Below are 10340 nucleotides of genomic sequence, written 5' to 3' on the forward strand. Positions count from 1 at the left end.
TACCATTCATTTTCCTGTAAATGGCATTTCATTTCTATAATTAATACCCATGTGTATTTGTGCATATGTACATATATGTGTGTACATATATGTGAGTGTGTGTGTGTATATATATATATATATAACATATTTGATTTTCCCATTCATCATTTATTGGGTACCTTGACAGGCTGGATATTGTGAGTAATAATGGGACATGAATGTATAACAGGAATTGGGAACTATGGGGAGGGAGAATCCTGAGAGTTTAGGAGGAACAAAGCATGTTACACATATACATATGAAGAGTACAGCATGAAACCTACCAAATATTGTTTGTGAAAGAAAAATGTTGAGAGTATGAGGATATATCAGGTGGGGCAAGGGCAAATTTGCTCGGAATATACCATGTGCCTCTATGGAATTATGGTAAAACTTGGTGTTATTAACATAAACTAATTAAAAATTAATAAAAGAGAACAAAGCTCAACTACAGTATCATTGATACAGTATTAACAGTGGTTCACACATCAGTTCTACCACTAGACCAGGAGTACTCTGAGGGAAGGGCTGTATGTCTTCTTTCCCTCTGAACCCATGTTTATTAAATGCATCTATCTGCTCCCCAAGTCCCGGCCCCATTCTCTGAAAAACTGAGCTTATACTGAAGAACAAATTAAGTTTTTCTGTCCTTAAAGAGCTTGACATTGAGCATACTTAAAAGTTCAGAAAATATTTGCTAAACAAACTACATTTGCTTGACCTGCCTTTTAGTTATGGAGTTGTATGCCCTGCGAAGCTGTGTGTTTTTTGCAGCCCCACTTACTCTTTCCCATTGGCATCCAGCAACTTGTCACTGCCATTTTTCTCTTCCCTCATCTCCCTCCCTTCTCTACACTTAGACCACCACCTGCAAAGACTTCCACCTGGAAGACTCTCTCCACCCCTACTTTCTTCACTATAAGATCTCACAATGTTAACTTCCAGATGACTACACTACATTAACAAATCAAACACTTTTTAGGCAAAAGTTTTCCACCAAATGACAGAAAATACTAGGGCGAGTAACAATTTCAGATGAAGTAGTAAAAGCAATGTTGAAGGGCAAATGATCTTAGAGAACTCATGTCATTTATTTCTTACCCTCAATATAACACATTTCAGTGACTTTCTGGGCTTTGTGCCTGCAGAACTGGGCGAGACAACAAGGGTGGAAGACATTCTCACTTCTGTGGGCTTGAGCACTCAATCAACTCCCATGAAAGAAGTACTTCATTTGCAGTACACAAAACCAATGTGGAACATAAGCTCTCACTTAAAGGTCTTGCCTGTGCAGAAGGTCAAAAGTTTAGCATCCACATTATGTGAGATGCATTCCCTCTACTAATAGCAGAAAAGGCAGCTGTATGTTATTTAAAGAAAAAAAAAAGAATACACATGTATTCTCTAGGCAATACGCAGATACAGGTAAGTCATAATTTCCTAAGCAGCGTCCACAGCTTCATTTAGGTGATAAGAACTCTCCTGTAACCTTCAGATCTTGTCTTCTAAAAGCCATGTATCCATCTTTCCCTTCCCACATTTAGGAGTTGAAAATTAAGCTGCATTCTTCTTAAAGGACCCAACAGCAGGGGCACAGAGATTTAAGGACTTTCCTCTAGGTTTCATAGTGTAACACGTAACAATGATTCTGAAGCTTGGTGCCTGAAAGGCACTAGCTTCCCTTAACAACAGTTTCATGAACTTCACTCAGTCAGGATCACAGGAGAAATATCTTTAACAAATAACCATACCATGCTTGACATTACTAATAATCATTTTAAAATTTCTCCAGCCAAAATTCCCCTAAGGCTCCACTGACATCCTGCCTCCATTATGGCGGTGCCGAGTACCAAAGAATCCTGTCCACCTGGTCACAGCACATGTCTCCTATCTGTCAAGACTGGGGTTTGGGAAAAGCTTGTCACTGTTGTTAGATTTTTATGGAAGGACACTAACCTCTACACCCATGAAATAGTTTCAAAGCCAGCCTAGTTCAGGTGTACAATAGGAGTAACTACAGCACAGTAATTGCATGCCCGAGCTTCAGTAATCAGGACTGGGATTTAAACCAAGTGATATTTGTTCTAATTACCCGTACTATTGTGTACAAGTCACATAATCACTCTTAGCTTCCAAGAACTCATTGGCAAACCTGGTATTGGTGGCTAATACCTGTAAGCCTAGCTACTCAGGAAATCTGAGTAAAAGAAGCTCAGGGACAGAGCCCAAGCCTTGATTTCAAGCCCCAGGACCAATCAAAACAAAAACAAAAACTCCTTTGGCAGACTCTACAAGTCTCCATGTGCTTTGGCTCCTGTCTACTTGTCAGACCTGATCCTGTGCCACCTTCCCTCTTTAATTAGACAGGCAAAGCTAATTCCCACTTCAGGGTCCTGTACATGATGTCTGCCCTACCTCTTCCTCTGAGTCTCACTTGGCTTGCTCCTTTTTTATTAATCAGCTCAAGCATCAAAAAGTCACCTCCAAACTGTAATAAACATAATATTGAGCAGTGTTAGCTAAGTATATACATGCATAACCATTTGCATAGAATATAAAAAAGAACAAAACTGGTACATGGTGTTGTAAGTCAGGGGCTGGTTACCTTTTGCTAAGTACAGGGAGTGACAGGAAGAACACCAGGAAACCATGTTGCCATTAGATAACTTTCCTCATCTATATTTGGTACCTACTGAGTAGTCTGTGCACATTGATCAAACTGATCATTTATAATTATGTACATTCTTCAGTGTTTAATATTTCAATGAAAATAAAATTACCACCCTCCTGAAAAGCGATATTCATTCTCTATCGTATGACCCTACTTGATAGCATCAGTCACTGACAAACCACCATCACTATTGGATATATAGGTACAACCTCACCCTTACGCACCTATTTCATGCATCTATCACCTCCAACACCCAGGGCCTAGAACAATTTTAACCATATGGTATAAACTAGATTTTTTTAAATGCATATAAAACTAACAAATTCAATTTTTTAAAGGAGGAGGCCCCATAAAAGACATAACATCAATTTTAAAAAAATCAAAGCAGTGAAACTAAGTAATAAAAAAAAAGAAAAGATAATTCAGTTGTATTAAGTATCAGGAATATGTGCTAAGTGCTTAATTTAACTATGGGTAACTACGAGGAAAGAGTAAAATATCATTCTATGGATATTTTTGTAAAATCAGTTAAGTTGCTTCTAAAAGCAGAAAAGAAGATCTTTTATCTCTGTATACCCAACAGTTTTTTTTGTTGTTTGTGGTGGTGGTGTGTGTTTGTTTTAGAAGGCCTGGTACAAAATAGGTCTGGACTAATAGACTTGTAAACTTGGGAGGACTCGTATTTGGTAGACAAAACTGGGCCCGTTTTGTAATTTGTGCTATGAGCAAGGGAGGCACACTACCAAATCAGACTTACAAGAAGAAGATGCTAAAAAGCACCCACAAATTTGAAGAGTTCTTAATACTCATCTTCTATTAAAAAAAAAAGTACCTATAATGGCATTAGTGAATTGGATGATACAGTTACTACTAGCATGCAAACTGAGTGTCTCTGTGAGAGAACCTACCCTCACCAGGCAGAAGCCTGTTGTAATGGACGCCTACAGGTAATAAATGTTTCCTATGCTACCAGTTTTGCCACAAATCAAAACCTTGAACAAGTAATTGAACTAAACTTCTTATCCATGAAAAATAGCTAACTGGATTTGATGCTTAGCAACATCATTTCCAGTTTTTCGATTTTTCATAGATTCATAGAACCCCTGTCTGTAACACTAATAAGCCTTGCATACATAGGGATATAAACTAAAGTAACCTGATGGATCTTGCTTAACCAAGATCACTTATCTCCCCCACCCCCAACTAGTCTTTCTCAAATGTTGTAATAACTCTTAGACAGGCAAGGAGATTGCCTAAAAATGCAGCTAAATACTTTGTGTTTTAAGTTTTGATTTACACTTACTTTCCTTTCTTGAGTTTTCATTGCCATGGGCCTGATGTTTCTCATCAAGTCTTTCTTCAGATGTAGCAACACAGTTGTTTCTTGCAACACTTAAGTAATGAACAGGACTTGATCACCTCCAGGTATTCTTACTTCATTGCAGCAGTTATTAGTGATTTTAATTAGATGAAACCTCCATAGCTTCTGCCACCCCATCATACTGCCAAATGCCTTTTAAGTCTATTACAGTAATGAGCATTAGCACCTTTTAAATTTACATCAACAATATCAGGAAAATAAGATGCACCAAAGTAAAGGGGAGAAGGGATTGCAGCTGTCCTAATTAACCAAAGCAAAATCATTACTAACCTGTTTTTGTTTTTTGTCTTCTTTAAAAAAAAAAATGGTACTGTGCATGTTCTAGTGAAAATTCCCATGACGATTTTTACCTCTCATCGATTAAAAATGTGGGAGTGGAAAAGGTCAGACTCTACTGTCCTTCGAGAGAGTGTGAAAGTGGGACAAGAAGCACTGCATTCATGAACTCCTTTGTGAAATTGCAACTCCTTTGCACAACTACTTAAAGATACTTAAAAAATAGAAAAGAAAAAAAAATAGAGTGGAGTCAAAGAAGTGGACTGGTTGATCGTTTCTTCCAGTCAGTTTCTACCCCCACCCCCACCCCCGGCCTCCCATTATGGTGACGCTGGCTGGCTCTCGGTGAAAAGTAAACTCCAGGGCAGCAACCTTCGAATGAACTCCTCCAGTGTTCAACGCCGTCTCTCTAGGATTCTGTTCGGCAGACGGCGGGGAGAAAGAGAGAGCGAGCCCTGGGCCCAAGTGGTGCGTCTGAAGACTGACCCCTGACGGATCAGTCTTGACCCTGTCGTTTTACCAATCTCACCCCCAAACCCGGTCCTCAGGAGTCGGTCTGGAAGTGTGACTGGCATGGGGGTGGGGAGGAGGAGGGGAAGTGACTTTGACTTCTGGACAAGGTGAGTGCCCACGTGGTGTGGGGCGGTGCCCCTGAGGACCCCTGAGCCCCTCAGCACTGGAAGGTCGGACACACGACTGGCACCACTCGTCACAACTGCTCGGGACTTGACACCCGGTGGAGAAACTTTTCTCAAAGTCGCGCCCGGGCCGGGTGACAGTCCCAGCTGGGCACCTCCAGCAGGAGTGGGGACGGGGCGGGAGGGAGGAGGGAATCCGGCGACTCGGAGGGGCCCCTCGTGCTCCAGGACAGCCCGGACGCCACGCCACGGGGAGACGGGGGTTCCCCCCCTCCCCAGATCTGCGCCTCGGGACACGCAGCTCCAGGCGCCGACCGCGTCCCGGGGCCGGGAGGGGAAACTCGAGTAGGAAAGCGAGAACAAGATAGGCAGTCGCCACGGCCAACGCCTCCCCCGCGGTCCCGGCTCTCGGGCCGCGCTCACCTGGGACCTGGCGGCCAGGAACCCGGCCCGAAGCGCTGGGCTTCGCAGAAGTTTGCCGGCCAGCGCGGTCGCGGAAGACGCCATCTTAACCAGGAACCTGGGCTGGGAGCCGGGCGCGCGGGCTGGGGCGGGACGGGAAAGAGGAGGTGGAATGGAAGGACACGCCCTCTGCCCTAGGCCACGCCTTTATCTGACCACGCCCCCTTCCAGACCAAGGCGCTGCGTGCGGTGTCTTTCCTGCTCTGACCCCACTCCCTGCCTGCCTACCCTGAAGCTTCCATGCTCTTTGTGCCATCTCGGGTTACAAACGTTACAAAAACAGCGCTGCCTTAACCTCCAAGGTCTTGGCACTCCAGCTGTCCCCAGGGAGTGTTGGTTGTCCTGATGATTGCAGGAGGATTGGCCCAGGAAGCTGAGGCCATCCACCCAGAGACCCATGGTCTAGGGCTGGAGTCCAGAGATATGTGTTTTGAAGGAATTAGGAGGCAAGCATGAGAGCCGGCGATCTCACAGCCCTGTGTGAGGGAACTTTAGGCCTAAGTGAAGTTTGTGTCCTGTTCCTTAACTTAAATTATCTACAGAAAACCCTTGAAGGATGTTAATCTGCTAACGATAATAAGCACATGTTTGAAGTTTATTGGACTCTACCCTCATGAAATAGAAATAGAAAAGGAGAAGCAAACACTGCTCAATGTGTGCCAAACTCTTAACCAATAAATCTGTAAGCAGTTAGAAGTGTCAAATGTTCATATTAACTCCTCAAACTGGGCCCCAAAGGACTAGACTAGAAATCAAAATCCCAGGACAACAAACCAAAAGTAAGTTTATTCCCAGAGAACTGGGAAGGGAGAGAGAGACAATTTTTCTCAAACTGTTTTCAACTGACATTATAATAAAACTGTCTATATTAACTTTACACAAAAAGGCACGAAATTAATCTGATGTCATCCAATATCTATCTCCTGTCTTCTCTCCTCATTTTACCAAAAAGTTTGCTTTTCATACTTTGTTCTGGCCCTTTTCTTCCATTCTATATATGAAAACAAAATAAAACAACACCCCTTTAGCTCAAAATACATATTCCGTACTACAGAATTGAAGTGTCGCTTGATTCTATAACTGAAAATAAAGTCAGTTAAAATTTTTAAAATAGGTTGAACATGGTGGCCTCACTTCTAATCCCAGAAATGAAGAAGGGTTGCTGAAGCATAAGAACCTACAGTACAAGGCCAGCCTGGGATACATAGCATGGGAAGATAGATAGATAGATAGATAGATAGATAGATAGATAGATAGATAGATAGATAGATAGATAGACAGACAGACATCCTTAAGCCAAATCATTTTAATTTAGTCCTCTTAGTCAATGAAATGTATAAAAAGACCTTGCAAGGAATGGAGGCTTAATAATTGTTATCTGTTTTCTGGCTTAACATCAAATGTCAGTCAGTTTGAAATGTGGGTTAGAAGGTTCTAAGCACTATGCAACTTTCCTGCTTGTGCTGGAGAATTTTCAAGAAAGGTAAAATATTAAAAAAAAGTAGTTTCTGCCTAAAACAGGACAGAGGGAAGTGGTCAGGAACCATTCTACTTTCTTTTAGAAGATCAAAACTCCACAGGTCTTGACTAAGAGCCACTTAGGACAAGATCTGGGACCTGCCAGTACAGCATCATTTGAAGAAGATTGTTTTATCTTGTTTTGTTTTTGAGGTCTTGACGTGAATTTTCAATTCATTTAACTCCTACCTCTCAAGTGCTGGGATTACAGATGGCCATCTCAAGGAGTTCTTTGGAGAGCTGAAAAAGCACAGCTAATTATGTTGGGAAATTCTTTAAAGAAGTTTGTTGTTGAGTCCAAATGCAAGAAGTACTTAAAAGCTGCTTTTACTGGGGGGAAAAAAAGCCCACTGGCTGCTTATATGAACCCAGGAATTCACTAAAAGCAAGAGAAACACTTGGTATAAGTGTTCTATTTCTTGTGTTTCTTCACTCTAAGTCACTATTTTTCTCAAGAGTCGTTTTGCAATCACTTTGTAATCCAGAAAGGACAGATCTGATTGACAACATCTCTAAAACCAGGGTTCAAAACTTCCCTTAAGTAACAATAGAGCAACCTCAGGACAGACCACCTGCTAGGCAAGTTTAATGTTTTATTTCTGTGAAGTGATGAAGCAATTAGCTTCTCTGGAATCTCTTAGGAAACAAGAACTGAAATCATAATTGACCAGACCATACTAGTGTTGTTTAATAATCACACGTATCTCTCTACTCAGCACCTCTAGTTCTTTGTCCATAAAACCTAAAACTCATGTTTGTGCTGAAGTATTATCTTCCCACGGCTGCTACATAATCAACTTCCTTTCTCTGCCTTTCACCCTGCCTCTTGAATAGGCATACAGGTAGAGTGACCAGACCTGACAGATGGAACTCAAGGAGTTTGGAACTAGAGTCTAAAACTCCATTTTCATATAGATGAGTAACTCTGGTGTCCCACATTTGGGTCCCTAAATGCAGGACAAAAAAAAAAAACAAAACAGACAAATCATGCATCAACAAGTAGATTTAATGTGTTAAGACAGGATTAACACATGGCATAAAACTTAGTGTCTATCAGTGTTGTTGATCAGCCATGAAGATAGGAACAGTGGCTTAGGATGATGTAACAGAGGTGGCAGGCATTTTCATTGTCAAAATTGCAATTATAGAGTATTAACATTCAAAGTGCAGCCACAGATAATAGCACTATTTGATAGATGAGACCAGATTGAAGGGCAGAGATTAGTTCAAACCTTCACTCAGTGGTTTAAAAGTTTCATTACCTTGGGAAATCAGTGAACAGCCTCAATTCCTTAAATGAAAGGAAGGAAGGAAGGTGCAAGAAGGAAAGAAGGAAGGAAGAAAGGCAGGAAGGCAAGAACAACAAGAAAGGATTATGAAAGAACCTATTTTGTATTGTCAAGTTCATGAGAGAGCCCAGCAGTCTCTCACACTTTTTGTACTTGACTAAGAAATCTGTTTTGGTGTGCTTAGTTTGTTTTGTTTTTAATATCTCTGAGCCTCAGTTTCCCCATTAGTATAATGAAAGCATCATCTCAGAACTGGGAGACACAATGTAACACTTCTCATGAACATTGCAAACTGGAGAATTAAGTTCCAAAACCCCATGATCAAGTTTACATCAAGAACAGCCTGCCTACAAGGTTTTTGCTCAGTTAATTGCTCTAAGAAGGAAAATAAAAACATCAGTAGGCCCACATGCCTCCCCTTTCCTCTGAACAATGCATATTATCAGTGTAAAAATATGCTCTTTTCATATCCACACTACTACCCCAGGGGCCTGCCTAAGAAGCATGTCATGAAACCCTGCACAGGGATAGTGAATCTCACAGTTGCAATGTTGTTTATCATTACCTTTTCATTAAAGCATTAAAACCACTTGACAAACATAAACTTGTTATAACCAGCAGAGCTGAATTAAACTTCTAAAGAAAGAATTCAAATTTTCACAAATTACATATTTGAGTTTCTTCTGCTGCATGTCGGAAATGAAGATTATTTTTATGATGCTGAAACAGAAGACATCTGTGAACTTCATTTGGTTATTTCTCTTTTGATGAATTGTAGACTTCTTGACTTTACAAGCAAAGAAACGTGGGCCTTCTTTAAATTAAACTCATAGTGTACTTGTTGTTGTCTGTGACAACCTTTTTAATGAAGGTTTCACCTGTGTTGTTTATCAGTGGAACAGAATGGGCTTCTTTTATGCTAAAGTTATTTTTCCCTCTTCAATATGCTTTAAAATGATTAATTTTATGGGTCGGGGATTTAACTTAGTGGTAGCTCACTTGCCTAGCATGCATGAGACTCCTGGGTTTCATCCTTAGTACTCTAAGAAAAAAAAAAAGATTTATTTTGATAGTGCTTCTTAATAGTTTTTTAAATTATAAGAAGAAATGGGTCTAAAACTAAGTATCTCCTCTGCTAAAACTTCAGTGTGCTCCAGAGAAATTCTTACTGCATCCTGGAGAAAATTCAGAACAGCCAAATAGTCAAAGTCAGGAAGGAAAGCAAGGAACATCATTAACCAAGGGAAGGCCTGGCAGAACTCATGAAGATCAGAGAGCAAAAGCAGTTGAAAAGACTAAATGTGCAAAGCAAAATAAAGTAACAGAAATAGGTAGTGATATTTTACATGCAGGGAGCCTGGAGATGGAGAAGGAGGAAGAACTGAATGCAGTTTTCCCTCTAAGCACTTTGGAGAAACTTACACTGGAAGAGAAAAATAATACCAGAAGAGATGCGAAAATACTTACATTCACATTGGTTTATTGAGACTTGAACACTTTCCTCTTGCTAGGTTGGTGCTTTACCACTTGAGCCATGCCTCCAGCCCTGCTTTTAGGTAGTTATTTTAGATGGAGTCTGTTAGCCTCATTCACTATGCTCTGGATCTCAGCTTCCTGAATAACCAGGATTATAGCTATGAGCCCACTGTGCTAGACAACCTTCTTTAAAATTCTAATATAAAAAGGCTCATTCCACTTTGTATCATGTACACAGCTTCAGTTTTGTTTTGTTTTGATGGCATATGTATATATATACATATATATCTGTGGTACAAACTTGAGCCTTTCTCATGTTAAATATGAGCTCTTCAACTGAAATACACCCCTATTTCTCTGTGCTTTTTTTTGGTACTAAGAACTGTACCCAGGGCATTGTGCATTTTAAACTTAAATATACAATAGCAGCCTTTGGCTCATATTCTCCAGGACTTCTGGTTCAAAGGTCATGTGGGGGGGGGGAGAAACAGAAATAAACAAACCAGAGTCAAAGATGAAAGTTCCCAAGAGAAAGAATTGTCAGCTTCACTAACTTCACATAAAATAAAATGAGAGATAATTTTGCCTATTAATACTGAATGTAGGAC

General features: G+C 40.6%; 1 protein-coding gene across 3 annotated transcripts in view; it reads right to left on the minus strand.

The window, feature by feature from the left end:
- Suclg2 (succinate-CoA ligase GDP-forming subunit beta) overlaps positions 1-5533 on the minus strand; it is a 206645-nt gene extending 201112 nt beyond the window's left edge. Inside the window, exon 1 of one of the 3 annotated variants that reach the window (XM_090323807.1) lies at positions 5411-5533. In XM_090323807.1, coding sequence (XP_090179933.1) covers positions 5411-5494 — 84 coding nt within the window. In that variant the 5' untranslated portion in view covers positions 5495-5533. Of the gene's footprint in view, positions 1-3995; positions 4078-4343; positions 4609-5410 lie in introns of those variants that run through there. The other 2 variants (XM_090323816.1, XM_090323825.1) reach the window with 2 other exon arrangements.
- Between the last annotated feature and the right edge of the window lie 4807 nt (positions 5534-10340).

The sequence above is a fragment of the Megascapheus bottae genome, chromosome 2, assembly GCF_031878675.1.
Source record: "Megascapheus bottae isolate mThoBot1 chromosome 2, mThoBot2.hap1, whole genome shotgun sequence".
NCBI lineage: Eukaryota > Metazoa > Chordata > Mammalia > Rodentia > Geomyidae > Megascapheus > Megascapheus bottae.